Here is a 22804-nt window from a genome sequence, read left to right as displayed (position 1 = left end):
ATGTATATATATATATATTATAATAATATTATATATAATAAATATTTTGTATGTATATGTGTATATATATATATAAAAAATTTTAAAATATATATATAAATTATATATATATACATTTCTATATAATTAATTTTTTTGGTAGTTATGTGAAATATATAATATTTTAAGTATAATATTTATATAAAATAAAATATATATATAAAATTAATATTAATATATTATATATATAATATATAATATATATATTATATTATATTTTATATACACATAACATTTTACATATACTTTAACATATACATATACATATACATATACTATACATAGAAAACATAGATATGTAGAAATTGTATGTATATGTACATATATATATTTATATAAATATAATATATATAATATATATATATATAATATATAATATTTTGGGGTTGGTGTTGGGTGTGTGGTGTGTGTGTGTGTGTTTTGGTTTTTTGGGTGGTGTGTGTGTGTTTTGTGTGCGTGTTTTGCGTGTGGGGCATGGTGAAACCACCACACACACGCCACGCACGCACGCACGCACGCACCCGCACGCAGGGCACGCACCACGCACGCACGCACGCACGCCCACACACACACACACACAACACACACACACACACACACACACACACACACACACACACGTATAAATGTCGAACAAATTTTAAATAGAATCTACACTGTTCTCCGATTTCCCGACGCAGCTAAACTCGCTCTCCTTCCATCCGTTTCAGGGTGGAATGGGAGATTGGCAACAAGTTATCTTTCTTGGACACCCCTTTTTCATGCTCTGCTGACCACTTTTTCCATATACAGGAAGCCTAGGGCCTGGTGGTATGTACATACATTCTTTTCAAAACCATCCTCTCCGTGTAAGGAGCGGTGTTGTCACCTCGCCACTCATCCGCGCCCTCCCCCACCGTGCCTCCAGTAAAACCCGGGTGGAGAGATCGCTTCCCCGCGATCGGGTTTTTGTTCTCGAAACTGGGCTACCCTCGTACGTTTTTTGGGTGTTACGTTTTTTCAAAAGCCAGCGTACCTTTTTACCACGACTTTCCCCTCCTAAAAAGACTCTTTTACCTTTCCCCCTCCCCCAGCCTTTCCCTTCATTGAGATCTACTCTGTCCGTCCGCCCCTTCACCCCCTCAACTGCGGGGAAAAACCAGGTGAACACTCTGTTTTTTAACCCCGGTCCCCTAAACCAAACCTCCCCCCTACTTCGAAGGGGGGCACCCAAAGCTGTTTCCCTTTTGCCTCCCGTGTAAAAAATATTTTGGGGGAGACAGGCGCCATTTCCCCCACGAAAATAAACTGTCTGTGTTTTTTTTCCCCGGGGAAAAAACAAAAACGCCCTATTTCGGGGGGGGGCCCTCCGTGGGAACAAAGGGGCCCTCCCCAAAAAGTACTTTGGCCCACACAGAAAAACCCTTTCTTCTGCGGGGTCCACGCCCGGGAAAACGGTGGAATCCCCCCATAATAAAATTGCTGCCTAATTTCCACTTTAACGGCGGCTTTTTTCCGGGTGATAGTCTCCTCGCTTCCCACATTCTCCGCCTTTTCCCTTATGCCGGCCACCCTGCGCATAGGCCGTTTACGATTATAAGACTAAGTTGTTTAAATGGAAGGGAAAAGTAATTCATAAAATAATTTTCGTCTTCCGTAGTTTTGTGTCATTTCAAATAAACTGCTTTAAGTTTTATTAAGGACTTTTAAAACTATAGGTAAATGATAATATATAAAAAATATATTTTCTCGAAACTAGTTACTTAGAAACAACCATACTGATAAATTTCTAAACACATCAAAACGGCTTAATTCAAAGTTTTTGGACTGTTGATGAGGAATGTATTGTCAATGAGTCAAGCGCAAAAAAAAAATATTTTCTATTGAATGAATGAATGAATGGTCACAAAGCAAAATAAATGTGTTAGCCATCAAAGGTCATATAGCACTATAGAAAGATGTAGTAGTTAAAAGGGCACAGAGGGAGTTAGTTGATGATTAAATGTACTACACGTCAAAGGTCATATAGCCGTTCAGGATAGCATGTTATTAGTAGGGACAAAGGGGGGCGAAGGCAGGCTGGGCGGGTAAATGGGTAGAGATTAACAAGGCTGATTAGATCAGAGTTGTCAAAGGAAGGAGTGTGGAATTCTGCAAGGATGTCTGTAGGGTAAGGTAGGAATTAGGAAAGGAGAAATGGGGGTTTAAGGGTGATTAGATCACAGGAGGGAGAGAATCCAGGGAAAGGGGATGTTGTGAAAGTCACCTGTGTATCCTGGGGAAGCGGAATTGGATAAGGGGGAAGGAAGAGGGGGGGGGGGGTGCAGCTGAAGTGGAGGGGAATAGATGTTGGTAGGGAGTGGGAGGAGGGGGCATAGGGGGAACATGAATAGCAGGATAGATGTCGTCAGTTACTTTGAGTGTAGAGGTAGAGAATGGGGTGTCTGGATTTAGAATGGCAAAATAATTCGACAGAGAGGAAGGGGGTAGACGTGGGATGAGGAAGAGATACTGGGGATGTTTCTACATCTTGGGAGGGAGAGGCTGGACAGAGCGAAGGACAGTGCTGGTGTAGTGAATTAGAGGAAAAGACTATCTGCTGCTTCGTCTGGCTTCACGTCAGGGAAGGCCAAGATTGAATTTGAGATTTGCCACCTCAGACTTAAATAGGTAGGGCAGCCCCTATAATATACAATATGGGAGCCACTACAATTGGCGTGATTGTGCTGAGCATTTTGATTGACCATGACAGGGCATCGGGCTGTCAGCAGGGTGGCCTACACGTCAACACTGACGGGTGGAGGTTGATATGGTTGGACGGGGATGATTCTCCACCAATATAATCATGAAGGAGGTGGTCATGTCTGAGGAAAGTAATCTTTGCAGTATTGGTGAAGGACTTAGAGGCCTCTAGAGGAAATGGTTCAGCCCTGCCCTGATACTGCATCGTAGTCCACAAGGCAGGCAAATAGGTCTTCTCCACAACCTGACCAGTCCTTGTGGTATACAGGGCAGCTTGTCGGGGATGGAGACAGGTCCAGTGTAAATATTAACGGAGGGATGAGGATGGACAGGAATAGGTTTGCCAGTGAGGTCAAGTCAGGATTAATAACGCTATAGCCTGGGATTTGGATGTAACTGACAAGGTGGGAACGATTGGGGTGGCTGTGGATGGAAACTTTGCCGGAAGAGGAGTGTTGTCAGAGTAAGGGGCTGTTGAGGGTAAAGAAAAGGCTGCAAAATTGGCCGAGCCAAGGAATGCGGTCAAAGGTCAGGGAGATCCAACACTGGGCCTGGAGTCATGTATCAGCACAAATATTTTTGACCAAGTTCAGTGGCATCAGGGATCCTCTCCTCTAGTCATATTTTGACCAGGAGTTAATGTGGTGTCCATTTGCAATTCTTGCATTTTAAACAATGGGAAACTTAATTCTTAATTTTGGTAACTATTCATAGTTTTTTTTCTGCTTATCATCATGGCTTTGTGCACTTGTGCATGTTTTGATGCATCAATAAGGTAGTAGTGTTGCAATGTTTCTTTTTCAGTGAACAAGTCATGTCATCCACATATAAATCATTAATCTTTTACTTCTGTGGTCTAATTATGGCAATTTATGAATAATAGGATTCTTCTACAAGACTTTCAAGACCACATGTCTTACTTTCGACTAGCCACATTTGGTATATCCAAAGTTGGTTTGTACTTTTTTTTTTTAACAGCAATTTATATTTGTTACTGGATTTACAGAACTTCTACCCACTCCATTTCAGAGTACACCATATGGAGTAAATGTGTTAAAATATCCTATAAATGCAAAGCAAATTCTGGTTTTCACTTTGTGATCCCATGTTCATTCTATGTCCAATTATGCCCAGGAATTTTGTACAGTCCCTTCTTGAAATCCTAGAATTGTGGAAATATCTAATATGCATGTACTGCAAGTGTATTCATATTAGATTCCTAAAATTGACAATTAACACGTTTCAATTATCTCTGATTCTAATAACTATAAAACAAGGAAAGCTTATTGAAAATCCATAAACACTCCCATAAAATGTATTTAATCGAAAAGACCGAAGCCCATGTCATCATCTGATTCTTCCGACTCTTCCTTCTTCTCTTCCTTCTTTTCTTCGGCCTTGGGAGCATCACCACCGCCAGCAGGAGCAGAGCCACTGGCAGCGACTGCGCCACCTCCACCACCACCCATGGCAGCCAGGAATGCAGAGCCTGGAAAAGAAGAGTGTTAAACTCGGCATTTATAAAGAGCCTGGAAAAGAAAAGTGTTAAACTCGGCATTTATAAAGAGCCTGGAAAAGAAAAGTGTTAAACTCGGCATTTATAAAAAACTACTTTCACTAAATCCTATATAAATAAACATACCAAAGCTGGAATGTTTATATACAGAGAAATGGTTTCTTTGGAATACTTAATTTGTCTAATATCCAGCAACCAACAAGCAAAATATTTGAGTGCCTTCCAGGCATTAATTTTTTTTATTTTCATTTGTTTGCCCTTCGATTTGACACATGGGCCATAGAGCCTAATATCTCCCTCCAGGCATTTAATCTACCACAACTGCGAATGCAGCAAACCCTGAAAGGGGTAAACTACTGACGTTGTTGTGGCAACTTTTCAGTTAAAAATAGAATAGTCCATGTCAGTTCCATCCTTGCTTATTTTTAATGATTGCTTATTCTCACTGAAAAAAAATTATTTCTAGCCTTCCTTACCTTCAGCAATAACCTTCTCGATATTCTTGTTACCAAACTTTTGAATGACAAGTTCTAACTGCTTATCATCAGCCTCCACACCAACGCTGGCAAGGATGGCTTTCATGTTGGCAGCATTGGCAGCATTGCTGCCCATGGCTGCAAGGAGGTACGCACACACGTGACGCATCCTGAAAATACAATTAGAGATTAGACCAAATGTAACAAAGGAAAATTGGAACATAATTTAAACAAGTCAGTAGACTTGTGATACTCAACTCGAACATTCATTTCTCAGATCCAATTAAAGCCTCTACCACCACCAAAACATTCAATCCTCTTTCGATCAAAATCTCGTTTGAATCCACAAGTACAAATTCATTCTTGTCTCAATATTAAAAATCAAAGTTGCACAGAAGCAATCTTGCACATAATGAACTTTGAGCATACAGTTCTACTTCACTTTCTAGAGCAAATTGATTATATGATAAACTTGTGTCTAATTCTTTATCTAAGTGAGTAACATGCAGTACCTCATTTTTCCTCTAGCTTTACCAAAAACTTAAGGCTTTAAAGATGCCAAAAATACAACTATGATCCAAACACAAGACAGGAACAATGTACTTGCTCTCCTTATCCAAGTGCATGGTTGTTAGGGATATAAAATGTCTGCTTTATAACTATGACATCAATAAATATATTGTGTCAACTCTCAAAAGCAAAGGTGAAGCAGAGTCTTCAGTAATTCTCTAGAACAGAGACACTAAAGACCATACAATCACCGAATTACTCTGCCACAAGATTAACACCACATACTGGTATCAAAGTATGTTGCTGACTTGACTTGTGGCATGTTCAATACCATACCATAAAATATGCCAAGGATTTCATACCAAAGTAGCAATTAAACTACAAATAGTATTAGAATAATTCTCCATTTACTATCTGCTGAATGAAAATATTTACCAGAATACAACTTGCATGCAAAACAGATGATTAATCCCATTACAATCTTTATCATAACTTGTTACAAAAAGCTTTTTCCAATGTACTGGTATTTCTGGTAGTTTATTCCTTTATGATAGTAGTATTAAATCAAAAAATTACCGAACCAATCTTTTTTCTTCATATCACTATCCTTTAACCCTTTCCCGACAGGTAGTATTCATAGTGGCCCGGGGCCCGCTGCCGGGAGCTTATATCATCACCCTAGCATGGGCGACCGCTCATACCAAATACCAGCATCCCTTGCCGTTTCTTTGTAATACTACGAGCATATGTTGTATTTTCAGTTATCATTATTTTCTAAAGTCTATTTGCCATATTTCCTGATAAATCAAGACTGAAGGATATTTTTGTTGTTATATAGACTCCATAGTTGATCATTATTTGCTCTATAGTCTGAATAAAATAAGCAGTGTGTGGCATCATGGAGTTGAAATCATCGGTTTGTTGCTTTTTTTTTTTTTTTTTTTTTTTTTTTTTGTATCATAAAAATGAGTGTTAAAAACGACTTAATCACATTTTCAGTGGCAGAAAAATAATATTTTGCCGTGATTGTAACAAAACCTCATGGCATGTACATACATGCCCCCGGCAGATAGTCCAGCCATGCCATGGCATGTACGTACATGCCACCTGTCGGCAAAGGGTTAAATGGATTAACGAAGGTCTTCAAACAATGCCAAAGGACTCCAATAATTTGATTTTTTATGAGCATTCATAATTAAATTATATATATATATATATATATATATATATATATATATATATATATATATATATATAATATATACTGAGTTAGGTCAATTACCTTTTCTTTCAAAATGAATAAATTACTAAAAATACCTAAATATATAATCTGAGTAATCCTTTTTCCAGTAAACGTAGATGTAAAATAGTAAACCATCACATTTTATACCACAGCGAAAAACAAACGTGAGAATTGCCACCAGAAAAGTTTCTAGAATTTCCAGTCCAAGTGCCTTTGGACATAAAAAGAGGGACAGCATGCAATCATTCTTGGAGCTAAGGAACGTGAACTAGATTAATGAAAGTTTAATAAGGTTCCAAAATCTGGCAGGTTTGTGCATGTGTAAATATATACAACAAAGATATATACACACCAGTCATATCAAACATGATGCAGGCCAATATCACTTTGAAATAGGAAACTGTTCTGAAATCATTAACTAAGGTTCACTCCCATTTTTCCTCAACTGGCTTACCTTCACGTCTGATTATAGCTTCCAACAAACTTAGGCCTAAACGGCTAAATTGGATATTAGTCCCATTTACAAAAGATCAGAAGGATGAAGAGTATTATGCTTTAATTCAGTTTTGGGTTCAGACCTTAAAAAGTTCCCCAACCACTGATGTAACCCAAGCAAAGGAAGGGGAAATCAAGTTACTTGAAATAATGCACAAGTGACGAATATCTACTCCAGAATCTTGTACAAAACTGAAAACATTCAAAATATCATATGAATAGGAGGAGGTTTATGCTTTCACTTTTTTCATAAACAGTATTTATGGAAAACCATAAATACTGTTATTTTACAATACTACTTAGTGGAGTAAATTCACCCAAATCTTCTATGATAAAAATACTCTGGTTTCCCAGAAAACTTGTTGCCTGGAATAACAGTAACGGCAACCCTGTGGGAGGCAGAGCCCTCCATCAACCCTCCCTCGGGCAGTCGTAATGGCAATAGTAATGGCAAATTTATATTGTGGAGTAAATTTTGTGAAGGAGTTGGGGACTTAGGGCCTGTGTCTCCAGCGAGTACGTCCATACTATAATGAATTACCATATTTACAGTGGACATACATACCTGAAGTACATTTTGAAAGAGCCATACTAATACTGCAAGGATAGACAAATGAAAAATTGCTATAGCTCCCATCAAGTCTAGGAATGGTGGTGCTACATTAACTTAAAAGATGCAATTATACGAAATTTGCAATGGTAGAGACTAAACCGCATGAACCTAGTTTCCACTTTGGGCAAGTTCTCAAATTTGCTTTAAACACCATTTACACTTCTAGTGCCATGTGATTGTTTAAAAATATTGGTAATTGTTACCGAGAGCAACACACCCTCCCAGAGACTAAGTTCCAAAGTCAGATTTTTTTTATATCTTTCCTCTACCCAACGATCTTGGGGGATGCGTGGAGAACCGGGGGTTGAAGGGGGGGGGGGGGATAATGGATAGCACTGGATGTCAATAGGAAGCTGCAGAAATCGGAGAAAATTATTTATGAAACGTTAAAAAGTTGATTTTTCAAAAAACCGAGCCATTGTCCGATGAACGTAGTAAACAAGCAAAGATACAATTAAAATCGGCTAATGAAACTAAGGACATTCCCGCCATCTTTGAAAGTCTACAGACCGATGCACCAGTTTTCGAAAAACTACGGAAATAAAACCCGTCGTTCGGCAAAAATCTACGGGGTTTCACATAATCCACATCCCCTGTGGTAATCGTACAATGCATCCTAACCAATAAACCTTAACCTTAACCCTGTGGGATTTATACACTACGATCTATATATTCCCTAGCCATGGGGCTACGCCCCCTGGACCCCCATGGTAATATATATGCCTAGCCAGGGGGGACCCCCAGGGTAAACCAAAACACTGAACGTTGCTTCGCTTCCATCTATGGTTACAATTGCTTGGTTTTTAATCACTTTTTGCCATTTAGGGCACTTGATAGGTTCAAATATCAGGCTCTGATAGAGACTAATGTCTATTTGTCCTGTACATCCATAATATGGCTTTCAAAATGACCCGGAATGAACGCAGCACTCGAAATAAAACATTACTCACCGGCGTTTCTCGACATAATGGCTTGCACACAAATATCCCAATGGCAAATGTGCAGGCGCACAAGGATATTGTATAAAATAGTGTAAATAATTACCAAAACACGTAAAAAATGCATCATAAAAGTAAAAGAATCCATTAAATATATGAAATTGGAAAAACGGGCACTGATATTTACAAAATAATTGTTCTTAAAATTGCATAGCAATACAAGGACTACTTGCTATATCGCATTAATGAGTTACGCGTCACATTTGTTTTGGTCCTCGCAGGGTAAACATGGATGGGGACAGTGTCAGAGCGGTGTTCTGCAGGGCCTATTTTTGTCATTTCCTGGTTAATATAAGTCTGCTGCAGGTTTACCTATATTGCTTCCTACTCTTATTTCTTATGCTCTACAAGATGGCAGTGTCCATTTTTCTCTATCTCAGTGCGTCACTCTCGGTAACTTTAACCTTTAGAAGTTTAAGCATTGTACATACTCGACATCAATCAAATTACGTTTATATTGCAATCTCTTTTTAGGCTAGACAGCACTTCCTGCAACTCTTAGTAGGTCTTTATGTATATATTCAGAATTAAAGGTGTAATATTACTAAAGGATATCCTTCACCTACCATTTTGATTACAAAATGGTAGGAAAGGATATCGGTTGCCATGCTCTCACACTTCTATATCAAATATATGGAACTACATACTAGACAAGTTTTAGATTTCTTAGCTGTTGTTTCCATATATTGTTTGCCTTGCAAGTGGCAGCTGGTTGAAATTTAATGTGAAAATTTTCCCTGTTTTTAACTACTTGCACATTTTAATCTAAAATTTACAGCAAAAAGTGAAGTCATTAAAATATTGGTATATATTCAGAATAACTTGCAAAACAGATCATGACAAAAGTGGTATCACTGGATTCCTCTTGTCCTCTGCTGCCTTTGTATATCTATCCTGCCATGAATACGTGCATGGATTTTGTCTTCTTGGGCCCCACAGGGGGACACAGAGGAAAAGCCCTTAGCATTAGACAATATATTAACTTATTGAGTGTAGTTTATTATAGTTACATACTGCATGGATATTATTCCTATTCAACCCTGCAATTTCCTTGGTTCCTTCAAGCCCACCCCTGCTATCAGGGCCAAGACACTGGGTATGTCTTATTTTCAGTCTTTATGTCCATTACATACAAATTTAAGTTAATATTACCGAGAGCAATGCACGGAGACGGGGAAATGGATACCACCATCTGATAAAGCATAAGAAACTACACAGGTACAGCTGCTCTGGCATCATATTTACCACAAAATGAAGAATATCCCCTGCATGTCTCTACTCAGACTCAGTCCACAATAACCTCTCATGTTTCTCTAAAGTTGGCATGAAGTGCTGATAGAGGGTATGGGGAGGGGGTTGCCCCTGGCCAGGAAATAAATAGACGGTAGAAAAGTTCAGGTTTGGATTTTGGGTTCCCAGGATACCGTAGTTTTGAGACTTCGTCTCTGGAGGATGTGTTGCTCTGCACAAACCTCTTACAGAAATACCAAAAATACAAAAAAGTGCAACTGTTGCTGATGATATTTGTGGCATCTGTAGATTAGTGAACTTACTTATGTAAACAAATATGATCTTTTCCATGAAAGAAACATATGCTGCATATACACATCAAACTGTAAACCCCAAAAAAGTGACTTACATGAATACACAAGAAAATAAAAATGAGAATACAAAAGTTCCCTTAAAAAAATATTTACTTTAGGTACGAAGGAAAAAAACACGCTGTATTTTCACCTACTATCCCGATCTCCTTAATCCTACGTCATTCCCCTCGTTCACACTCCCAAGCGCCGTGTCCGTCCCAAATAAGAGGGAATTTTCACCCGAACATCTCCATTGACCAAGTCCTTCCTTGGCAAGCGAGAGGCAATGGGGACACTTCTTTCTCCGCTTATTTTCCCTCCAGGACCAAAGCTTTTCGGACCTCCAACCTTCCTCGCCCCTCCTCTTAAACATGCCCAACGCCGTGTCGAAGAAATATTTCGGATATAAGCCAGAATAACGTGTTTAATTCTTACTTGAAATCTGTCCACCGACGGCACGTGTCGACTCGGCGTTCACGAATGCTAGAAGGCCGACTCTCGTGTTTACTCTTACGGTGCTTCCGCGTCGGCCAATCAGAACGAGAGTTCCTCGACCGCAAGAGCAACTCGAGTTATGATTGGTTGATTGCGTGGGATAGGGTAGGAGACGATTTTTTAAGGGTTGTTTTACGGGATCACAAAATGATTTTTTAAAAAAATTTGCGATGATATATGTATTGATAATTCTTGTTTTGAAATCTCTTGGGGATTCATGCAGCTTCGAATATGGTTGTCTACTGTATGGGAAATCTTCACTCTTGACGCATATTGTATTAATTGTTGAACAATGGTTAGCCATGCACTGTACCGCCCAGTTGTCAATCACTTTTGTATTAAAGAAAAATATCAATTTCGCTCCCGCACTTACTTAAAATCGTATATATCATTACTTTTTCTATTGAATTTACTGTCTATCACTTGAAAATAAGCTATGTATGTTTTATATTTTCGCCAATAAAATCCATAGCAGATTTATCCATTATTTGTCCATCATTCTTAAGGATTAGTGTAAAATTAAATTAGAGCTATTTTTATACATGTTATATTATACTGTTTTTTTCATTTGTTATAATTCTAAGATAATGAAAAAGGAACAATTGCTCTATACCCTCAACAAATCACAACCTAGATTCATCCTCAAAGTCAGAAATTAAATTTCCAACCAATCACAGCATAGATGTATTCTTGAAATGGGAAATCCTTTTTTTGACCAATCACAGGAAAGATTCATTCTTAAAGTCAGACAGGCGAACTTATAGCCAATCAACGACTAGGTTTTCAGCATGGACCAATCAAAGCACAGAGTTCTATACTCACTTTAGCATTGTGTTTGTTTACAACTTCACAATGTCGGAATACAGTAAAGTGAAAATCGGGAAATTGAAACTCAAAGGGGAGAAGAGGTAAAATGCACATTTATTACCATAATTTTCAGAAAGTTAATGTTATAGTCATTGTATAGCTAATGCTATATACCTAGCATATATTTAGTTTCGATGTATATATAAACGTCTGCTAGTTGAGAAGATTCAGTTTACAAAATGCAAAACATTTTAAGCCTTTTTCTGTACCTAAAGTATGTTCTGTTTAACATTATATGTGAATATGAATAGTTTATTTGACCAGATTTATTCATGAAATATTTATATCGCTACTTATACTGCTGAAGCCCTTTTCCGTATTTCTTAAAATTATCTTGATATTAACATCCTGTGTAGTTAAACAAGGTTTAGAATAAAGTATTGATGTCATTAAATTGTGAACCTAATGGGCTACTTTTGTACCACAGATCAAGGTCCTTCCCAGTTGATCATATCATGACATTATTGGAGGGAATTAAGAGTGGCTTATTGTTAAGCAATTCCAGTAGTCGCTACATTTCACAGCAATCTTGCAAAAGACTCTCAAACTTTCTCCATAATTATTTTTGCAAAGGGGAGCTTGAAGATCTTGGCAAGGAACTGTCCAAGTTGTAGCTTGTTGGAGTGTATGTGATGGAGGTGTGATAACCTTTGCCAGTTAAGATGACAATCCATTGGTTAGCACTAAGCAAGCCTTCATGAAATCTCAGTATAACATTTCTGCAAGGGGATTTTAGGGTTGGAGCTTTTATGTAAATGTTTATGAGTCATTATTAGTATGATTGTAGTATGATTTAGTAGTAGTAGTTTATTTATAATGTCAGCACCTTTTTAAATCTGGTATTTTTATACCTTACCAAGCTATCAGTTCTAGTATTATTACTATAGGTCAGTGGTTCCCAAGCATTTTACACTTTCACGGAAAAAGTAATCATCTGTCTTTATTTACATAATTGTAGTACAATAACCCTTGAAGATATAGCTTCAAAGTACTTTCTTGATATGACCACTTAGGAATACTTCTAATGATATTCTTTTTCCTTAAGGCTCCATAGTCCTCCTGCTAACCCTTTGTGATCCCCATGGGAGTCATCACCCACTTAAGAACAACTACTAGAATGGTTTTCTGCATAACTGAACTGTTCAAAATTGTATTCAGTTGATTAATTTTTTTATACTTACTTTTATACTTTTTTTATATTGGAGATTCATGCCTTTCCTTTGGGTCCATTTGAGTTTTATATAATATAAATCCAAACCTTCCTTTCTGAAACAAATGCCAAACAAAGTACAAGTGAACTAATCTGGCAGTTGTGGGATATTCCAGTGTTCCCTGCATAATTCTTCCTAAGTTAAAAAAGAAGCCAAACCCTCAGATTTCTTGTCTTCTTGTTGTGTTTTCGTATCAGATATTTTTATGTTATATTTTGCATAATTTGGTATTATACCAGAAATGTGTGAAAGGCTAAATTTCAAGTGAGTATACTCCAATGGAAGAGAACTACTGTGTGGTGTCACCATGTAATGATATTCTTATTGATTCTCTTTATGGAATGGTACAAACTACATTATTAACCCTCTCCCGACGGGTAGTATTCATAGTGGCCACTAGGCCCCGTCTGCCGGGGGTCTTGTTCTCGCCCTAGCTGCCGAGCCTCTGTCAAATACCGGCATCCCTTGCCATTTCTCTTAATACTGACCACATATTGTTTTTTTAGTTATCATTATTTTCTAATTCTCTACTTTGCATTTATTTCCTTTATCAGGTCCTTGAGATATTTTTAATATTCTTTGAAACTCATAATGATCATATTCGTAATAATCTGAGTTATGAAATAAGTCAGTGTGTCATCCAAGTTAGAAAATAGTAATCAGTTTTTTTTCTTTTTTTTTGTATCTAAATATTATGTTAAAATTGATAATTGATTTCCAGAAAGGGAAATAATTTTGCCGTGATTGTAACAAACCATGGAATGTCCTACTTTACACCGTGGCCATGTAATGTACAGGCCCTGGCAGATAGTCCAGCCATGGCATTTTATTGAATGATCCACCCCTTGCAAAGGGCTAACAAACAAATAACGAACCAGATATATCAGATATTTGTTAAAGTTAAGCAGAGTTACAAACTGCACTCCTTGCTTGCAGAAATTACAGAAATTATTTTGGTATTTTTGAACAGTCGCAAAAAGCACAAGTCCAAGAAAAGAAAAGCAGAGGAAGGTGACGGGGGAAGCAGCAGCACCAGTGCTCATGAATCGGACAAGGCCAATCATGGAGGCTGGTGGTCCATCACAGCTCTTCATCAGGTAATGACTTAGGGTTATTTCAGTATGTTGGATTATTTGGTGTTGATGGTTTAAGTATCATTGCATTTTGGTGGTAATGGTTTATTATCATTGCATTTTGGTAATTAATGAACTCTATATTTGTCATCTGCCAGTTCATATCATATCATTATGATGTTCATTTGTTGTTTCTATACTATGAAAGACCTTTCATAAGAAACAGGAACATTCTACATTTTAAAATTTTGTTCCGCACTGCTTCTGAAATTAAATTTAACACTAATTTTCTTTTTTTCAAAATCATCCATTCTGATCATCCAACAGATCAGTGGAAGTGTAGCTGTACAGCTTGGAAACACTCCAATATATGTAAGAGCTTTAGACAATGGTTTATTCACAGCTGGGGCTCCGCATGACCAAGGTAACATTATTTGGAATTATTTAGAAATATTTATGTGCTAAAATTCCTTCAAAAGATTGTGTTTTATTGTATATCATCCTCATAAGAAGACTTTTTTTATTGTCTAACTTATCCTCGACTTTAAAAGAAATGATTCTACATCAACCAAACTTCCAGGCGATGGACCATCTCCCGAAGAAGTGCTGACAGCAGTACCAGCAGGAGATGACCGAATAGCCTTCAAATCCGGGTACAACAAGTATCTTGGTGTTGACGGAGCTGGACGCGTAGTGGGGCGGGCAGATGCCATTGGCCCTCGGGAAATGTGGCAGCCTGTCTTCCAGGTTGGTTTCCTTGTGTGAATGAGGATGCAGTAGGTAGATATGCTTTTGTTCAGTATTTGGAGCTCTAAATGAAGAGTTATATGCATTTGTAGCATTAAGAAACCAGTTATGTTTAACTACCTAAAGATGGTATTCCAGCAATATGTAGTTTTTGTCATTGTGGTTTCTAGAGCTCAGAATTACCCATTCAGAAATCAAAGTCTTTTGCTGGTATGTTGCAAAGTAATTGAACAGTGAAGGACCAAATATCAAGTAAGTTATGGCTTCTGTAGAAAATGGAGAGAGAAGGTGGGGCACAAAATGGTGGGTTTAGCAGGGATGCAGCTGGGAGAATCTTGCTTAAAAGTACCAGAATCACTTCCTCATAATCCTTTTCTCCTACTGACTGAAAAAAAAAAATAAATAAAAATAAACTCCCAGTTTTGAGAAGCTTTTTTCTATTGTTGCCTCTCACAATTCTGGCCTCTCTTCAAAAAGCCACCATTTTGAATGGTTAAACTCCAGGGATAAATACTAAAATCTGAGTCACCTTGAGAAGGTTTCCCCTAACAGCCAAGTTATTTGGAAAGAGCATCGCCTTTTAATAAATAGTAGTCTGTTTTCTTACCTCTATTTCAGTGTGAATTTATTGTAGTTGGAGAAGACTTGTATATTTAGTAATATTTAGTAGTCGTTTTTCCAACTTCATATCCTCTCTTTATATAGTATTTTCTTCTAACCTATTGGGCCTTCTCCTGTGTGTCAGGGTGGCTTCTCCTATTATTATGGAATTCAGAAGAATATACATTTTTCTCTGTTTCAAATGAAATGAAATAAAGTTAAATGTTGCAGCTGATAATAGAAATAAGGCTAGAGATAAAGCATTGGCATAGTGAGGGTTGTTAGATCTGGCGGCAAGACAGGTAATGCATCCCCTGACCCTTCTACCTGTCAGGTTGAAAAAAGTGCTGTTGTAATTAAGGTAAAAAGTATTTAATGCTGATGTCTTAACCCATAATTGACGGGTAGCATTCATAGAGGCCGGGGCCTCGCTGCCGGGGGCTTATATCGTCGCCCGAGCATGCGCGACCACTCATGCCAAATACCAGCATCCCATGCCGTTTCTTCGTAATACTACGAAGATATGTTGTATTTTCAATTTTCATTATTTTTTACAGTCTCTACTTGCCAAACTTCCTGATAAATCGAGACTGAAGGGTATTTTTGTTGTTATATAGACTCCATAGTTGATCATTATTCGGTCTATAGTCCAAATAAAATAAGCAGTGTGTGGCATCATGGAGTTGAAATTGTCGGTTTGCTGCATTTTTTTTGTTTGTTGCATGGTAAAAATGAGAAAGTGTTAGAACCGACTTAATCACACTTTCACTGGCAAAAAAATAATCTTTTGCCGTGATTGTAACAAAAAAAAACTCATGGCATGTCCATGCATACTCTATGGCATGTGCGTACGTGCCCCCGGCAGATGGTCCCGACATGTCATGGCATGTACGTACATGCCACCCGTCAGCAATGGGTTAAAAGCTAATTAAAAGTTCCTAGTTTTAAATTTGAACATTTTTTTCAATAACAGTATTGTAATTTACTGTGAAATCTCTGTCAAGTGACAATTTTGTTAGGCAACATTTATTTGCCCCTTGTTGAAAACTTTGTAGGATGTTTGACCTTTAGGAGATTATGTTTCTGAAGGGAGACACACAATATCTATATATTATTATTACTTTTTCCTTTCTTTACAAAGTCCATACCTAAGGCAACAGTCTTGTAGCCCCACTCACACTATGCCTCTGATAGAATGTACTTAGTGGCCCCTCCTTCAAGTGATGCCTAGGCCACATTCCATATTTGCATACCTTAGATCCACCACTGGTATAAACACTAAAAGGTTGACCAGAACCATAATAGTCCTAATGATACCAAATGGAATGTATACCCTTTACAAGCATGAGAAAAACCATCAGTGATAATGATTAGCTAATGTATATTTAATGCAGAGTGGTCTAGGTACATGGAGTACTACTCTTGCCAGTTTCATAAAAACATCAAATTTCCCCACATATATGAGAGGAAAGTAATTATATCTTTTAGTAAACAACATACCAGGTCACAAATATAAAGTAATATTACCTTTTTGAAATGATTGCAGCCTGCTCTCAGGCTGTAGTTACTTTATGTTGGAGACCAACCTCACACTGATTGTGCTCCTGTGCATTGCTCTATCAAGCATCTACCTCTTCCATTTTTGTTATGATGCAATATGTTTCAGTAAGGGAATAAAGTAAGCTGTCTTGTTAGAGTCTTTGTCACATGGACAGGTGTTACATTTTTTTCATCCAGGGGCTGTAACAAGTGGGACTGGGAGACAAAGTGCAGCCGAATAACCAGTCATTCTCCCATCACTTTTTCCAAGAAAATGAGCAATGTAATCTGCATCTATGTGTGAATGCCATCAGTTTCAACATGCCTTGACAGTAGTAGGTTTAGCCATCTAACATTTTTTTCTATCACTTTACTCATGATGTTGAAGTATGCAGTTGTAGCTTAACCAAAATAAGCAAATATAGGGGGAGGAGGGAATTATGGTCATATTGCCCCTCAGCTTCATAAAGGTTATCCTCCACCTCATTTTGTGCAGGTTGATATAGTCTGAAAGTTTGTTCTTTGTTTGATGATTGTTGATAAGCTGATATGTAATGCAGGACACTTTTACTCCTCTGTAGTGTGTAGCAGTTGGTAATTAAATGTGTATACATAATATTTGGCCATGTTTCTAGAAGGTCACATGTTTGGTAATCATATAAGTGTTACTTTCTTCTCCAATTCTTTCAGATTTTCTGCTTGAATTTTTTGCAGTATTGCACATGAATTAATTGTGTTTTGCCTGCCATTGTAACTTCTACCTTTTTTTTTTTTTCTCTCTTTTTTTTTCTCTCTTTTTTCAGATCACTAAGGTATCTGTATATAAGCAAACTTGCATTAACCCAACCATCACAGATTTATGTTTCCGTCCCTTTATTTTTTTGTGAACTGTGTTCACGATGTGCTCAGTCAGCATGGAGTATCAGTAGGCCCTAGTGACTGATCCTGATTTCCCCATTTCTTGAATTGGCAGGAAAATGTGTTTTTCTTATTAGTACAATTGATATCAATACTGTTATTATTGTTGTTGATGTTATGATTATTAAATTGTTATTTATAATCTTGGTAACAATTAAGATGATGAAATAATACAAAAGACCCTTTCCAAAAGTCAAGGAAAAGGGTAAACAGGCAAGATAGGTAGATAGATAACTGAGTCCTTGGTGATTAAGCACTTGTAGAGCTATCTTTATACCACATAAGCTAGCCACCAGGGTCAGTTACTAATCTTAAAACTACTATTAGGTTGATAGGAACTTACCATCCTTGACACTGGTTTATTATTTTTCTAAAAAAAAATAGATGACACATATCATGTGGTGCCTCTGAGCCATCTTCTCTTCCACGCCTCATTCAAAAAAGAAGATATTACAAAGTAAAACACAATTCTTAATTGAACAATATTACCAACTTAACACCTAACCTCACTTGGTTACCCCATTTATTTCTACTTAGTTATTATAGACATTACTAATATACTAATATGATGAAGATAAAAACTTTCATTACAAAAATTCAAGGAATAAGAGATGAAGTAGGCCTAGTAACTGGGTTCTTGGTGACTAAGCACTGTGCATAAACAAAATTGACAAGACAGGATTACAGTGAACATGGCATGCCTACACTCCCTCCTTTTGTCCATGGGTTGATATCCAGTTGGGAGGAGAACACAAATAGAAAGCCCAGTGTGATGTGGAAATTTTCATTCTAAAAGCTCTTAAAATCAAGGAGTAGAATAATCTATGTATGTGATTTTAGGAATGTTTTGATCCTAAAATAGGAGAAAAATGCTTCAAGGTTATTTTTTTCTTCTTCCTCATTTTTATCTAAAAAAAAAAGGAAATCAGGAAGGAATATCAATCAGTTGCATTCTGACAACCAGAGAAAATAAAATGGTAGGAATGGCCAATTTTATTGTTATTATACATTTGGTATGGTACTTTATGTTATATTTAAATACTTTGGGTCCATTCCTCTTTCAGTATAGAATTATTTATACAGAAGAAGGAACCATTATTCTCAATTTCAGGAAGGGAAAACGGCATTACTTGCAGCAAATGACTGTTTCTTGGGCCTAGACGATGACGATAATGTTGTAGCTGTCAGCACTACTGCAGGATCAGACCAGATGGTGACCTTTCGCTCCAGTACTCTCAGGTACATTCAGTCACAATACATTATTTGCTCTAAGATTATGTAAACACTTTTCACTTTTGTTAAGAAAGTGTAGATGTTTCTGAATGTTTTACGCTTGTAGCTCTACATTTCATTCAGAATAAAGTCAAATATTTCTTCCCGCCAACAGGGAATGTGACAAACCCAAAGAAATTCCTGAAGAAGAACGTGGAAAGCTGCTTGACTGTTGAGGTCAATTATGTGAAGAAGTTCCAGAAATTCCAAGACAAACGCTTGAAAATTAACAAGGAAGGTGTGGCTGAACTGCGCTCTGCACGTTCTGAGGGCAAACTGCATGAAACTCTCCTGGATCGCAGACAGAAGATGAAGGCTGACAGATACTGCAAATAACAGTCATATAGGGAACTTAAAGGTTTTATGTTTACATTAGAAATATTGGCAGGATTTAAGGCCAAAATTATCAAAAATTATAAATAAGCTCTTTTATGTGTACACTAGGAAGAAATACAATTACAGTTAAAGTACAAAAGACCTACAGTTTCTTTTATGACAGATATCAGTATATATATATATATTGAAGTCATTCATTGTATAACTTTTATGTATGTATTTCAATAAAAGTAATAATTTTAATAATTATGTTATATTCATTAAAGGCCAAAGGATTAGATAGACTTATCTGAACCCAAAGTGTCTGGAAAAATGCTGTATTCACTTTTTATGAAATGTCTCTGCAAGAGGGGTCAATTAATAGACCTTGTGAACTCACCTGATTTCACCTTTCCTTGAAAATGTTTTTTTTACTAATGCTATCAACATTGATGCTGTTATTTTTATTAAAGGCATAATAATTATTATAGTGTTATTGACATTACTAACAGCAGTATTATATACCAGAAAATATTTTTGAGGGTAAACAGTTGAGACAGGTAGTACACATAATTGGCTCAATGTTGACTTTGTTCTTGAGGATCCATTTATATGTACAACCAATTAATAAACTAAACTGACAGAGGGCATGGCATGTTCGTGTTAAACCTTTGTGCTGCAATGACATAGCACACATTCCATGTCCACTGTTTGATTTTATTATTTGTGTTTGCAAGTAGATGGCACCACAAGTCTTTGGTCGCCAAGGAGTTAGTTGCTAGTCCCATATATCTCACCTGCTTACACTTTATTAATAATAGTATTTTAATAACATAATAATAATCATACTGTTAATAATAGTAACAACAGAGTCAATATTACTAGCACTAGGGGAAAAATTTCTAAGGCCCCATTGTGATACTAATTGACTCCCCGATGTCTGAGCAGTTGTGAAGCCATCTGTTTATGACAAAATTCAAAAAAACTACAGTGGACAGTACACTGACCTTTACCAGAGAGATTTTGGCCATCTTTGCCAAAAACAAAACAGCAGAAAACACAGATATTATGTGGCAGCTTAGACGCATCCCGAGTTCCTGCAAAGAATAATTAATTTGGAAATAAAATAAGTAACAGAGAATTTAGATACAGGAAATTGAAAGACGTGTTCACTGCCTCAGATTTATGAAGATGCTTGAAAGGAAATAAAAAATATGCAAAATTGTATAAAGCTCTCTAGCTATAGCAAGAGTACATAAGTATTATAAACTCTCTCTCTCTCTCTCTCTCTCTCTCTCTCTCTCTCTCTCTCTCTCTCTCTCTCTCTCTCTCTCTCTCTCTCTCTCTCTCTCTCTCTCTCTCTCTCTCTCTCTCTTCTCTCTCTCCTTCTCTCTCTCTCCTCTCTCTCTCTCTCTCTCTCTCTCTCCCTCTCTTCCTTCTTCCCTCCTCCTCCTTCCTCCTCCTCTCTCTCCCCTCTCCTTCTCTTCTCTCCTCTCCTTCTCTCCTCTCCTCTCTTCTCTCTCTTTTCTCTCCTCTTCCTCTCTCTCTCTCTCTCTCTCTCTCTTTCTCTCTCTCTAACAATAGAGGTGACGTTATGCCTCGGAATGCACATCACGTCACTGCGCCATCCCTCGCCCCCGTGTCCATCACCCCATCACGTTAACAAGGCGTAAATGCGAGGCGATGGGGAGGCAGACGCCCAGGGTGAGAGTGAGGGCTGTCATATGGATGGATAAGTGTGGGTGGAATGGATGTCATACTAATGGGAAGAGTGGGAAGAATCCCTTGCTGACATGGTATACAGGAGGAAAGGGTGAAAAAGAAGCCAGCAATACTAATAGGAAAAGTGAGTACACGCTGTCATACTGATAGGAAGAGTGGGAGGGATAAACGCGTCGCAAATAGCAAGGGAGAGAGAGAGATAAGTGACACGCTGAAAAGAAGAGCGCGTGAGAGGTGTACTAGTAACACCCCAGGCTTGAGGGAAAGCGAGGATAATCCAGCCGATATTTTCAAGTCATTAACCTAACGTTCGAGCGCGCATGCAGGCCACCGGAAGCTGTGGCCGCCGGGTAGGCCGATGACCGGGGTTGCAGGTTGGAAAGCCTGGCTGAGTGACGTAATGGTCAGCAGCGATTAGGGATGCTTTAATATCACGCAATTTGTTTTGGATGCAATTTCTGATGGGAGATAGAGTAATCATTCGGGCGTATTACATTCATTTTATAGCTAAAAATGTTAAGGATGGGAAATGTAAAACGACCTGCCAGAGCTTTAGGGCGCATGACCCCGTTCTACCCCCCCCCCCCCCCCCCGCGATGAGACTGAGATGCTAGAGTGAAATTCCATTATTTTTTTTACACTAAAACAAAAAGAAAATTAGGTATCATGCAAAAATGCACATCAGTGGTGTATTATCCTCATCCAAAAATCACAAGTCATTACCACAATGAAACACATGGCAATTGGATTTTACTCTCGGGGGCCCACCGATGAACCAAGAGGCCGGTCCAGGCGGGTTCAAAGGCCATTGCAAGATGGACATAGATGAACACAAGGACCCAGTTTGGCTAATTTGGTAATTTATCCCATATTGTCCATTTATTTACTTTAATTCCGAAGATAAGGGGATATAATAACAATTTCTCTCGAGTTCAAGCCGTGTTGTTATTCACTGTAACCGCCAAAGGAAAAAAGATGACCATTGCGAATAACATGAAACGTGATGCCTGTCTATTCAGTAAATAATGTCCATGATTAAAACACACGGATGATGCAATATAAGATTACTGATGATGAGTCGTTGTTTTTATGTTACACCAAATGTAAATACTACGGGTCTTCTAACTTCTCGTATTACAGGTTAGTGCCGGGATAATTATTACACATTCGTTGTCGAACTGAAGAGATAAATAAGGATGGAGAGAGAAAGAGGGGGGGTGGGGCAAACCGACAGACAGACAAACAGACAGACAAAAAGAGAGAGAGAAGCGAGAAAAAAAATAACGCCTTCAATAATTATGATCACATTATGAACAAGGCTACATGGAAACCTTACGATCCGAAATCCATTCCACGGTTTTCATGCCTACATAGTCTCCCCAGCCGCCATGAGTCCAGAGAACGTGACGTGTTTCAACTTAACATTCCAGCTGCACACCTAATACATCAGTTGCGCTCCCTAACTTCCCGATGCAGGCGCAGGGCAGGTGTTGTTAGATCAGATGGAAGAAGATAGAGAGCATACCAAAGCGAAGGGAGATGTGGGTGGACTATGGCCAGGTGAGGACAGAGGAAGGTGGGTCGAGAGAGAGAGGACGGAACGAGGGAATGCTGCTGGAATAAGAGAGAATAAGAAAATGTAAAAGGGAGGAGAAGAAAGGGAGTGACAGAGGTGGGGAGGAGAGATAGAGGGAGAAAGAGAGATAAGAGGGGTGGAGAAAGAGAGAATAACAAGTTATTAGTTCTTTTGATATTAGTATTTGCAATGGTATACATATTAGCGTTAATATTAGTATCATCAGATCATTATTACCATAGTTGTAATTTTCAGGATTATTATTCTAATTATTG

At 37.9% G+C, this 22804-nt stretch overlaps 2 protein-coding genes across 3 annotated transcripts; one reads left to right on the top strand and one right to left on the bottom strand.

Annotated features, from left to right (window-relative positions):
• Positions 1-4059: 4059 nt before the first annotated feature.
• Positions 4060-10786, bottom strand: LOC119576797 (60S acidic ribosomal protein P2-like). Of its 2 annotated transcripts, none has more exons than XM_037924441.1 (3): positions 10630-10786; positions 4753-4922; positions 4060-4249 (listed from the first exon to the last, which is right to left on the bottom strand). In XM_037924441.1, exons 2-3 carry the CDS (start codon positions 4919-4921, stop codon positions 4080-4082), a joined length of 339 nt encoding a protein of 112 aa, XP_037780369.1. In that variant the 5' UTR covers position 4922; positions 10630-10786; the 3' UTR covers positions 4060-4079. The 2 variants fall into 2 exon arrangements, with proteins under 2 accessions (XP_037780369.1, XP_037780370.1); XM_037924442.1 differs by lacking the exon at positions 10630-10786 and adding an exon at positions 10346-10368.
• Positions 10787-11447: 661 nt separating this feature from the next.
• LOC119576796 (protein FRG1-like) lies at positions 11448-19716 on the top strand. Its single transcript, XM_037924440.1, is given in 7 exon segments — positions 11448-11597; positions 13738-13864; positions 14168-14264; positions 14421-14587; positions 18756-18883; positions 19032-19086; positions 19088-19716. Coding segments are annotated over 7 exon segments (795 nt in total). The 5' UTR covers positions 11448-11541; the 3' UTR covers positions 19253-19716.
• The last annotated feature ends 3088 nt before the right edge of the window (positions 19717-22804 follow it).

Source organism: Penaeus monodon, chromosome 9 (genome assembly GCF_015228065.2).
Source record: "Penaeus monodon isolate SGIC_2016 chromosome 9, NSTDA_Pmon_1, whole genome shotgun sequence".
NCBI lineage: Eukaryota > Metazoa > Arthropoda > Malacostraca > Decapoda > Penaeidae > Penaeus > Penaeus monodon.
The sequence above is the reverse complement of the archived record's forward strand: the minus strand, read 5'-3'. Positions and strand labels throughout refer to the sequence as shown.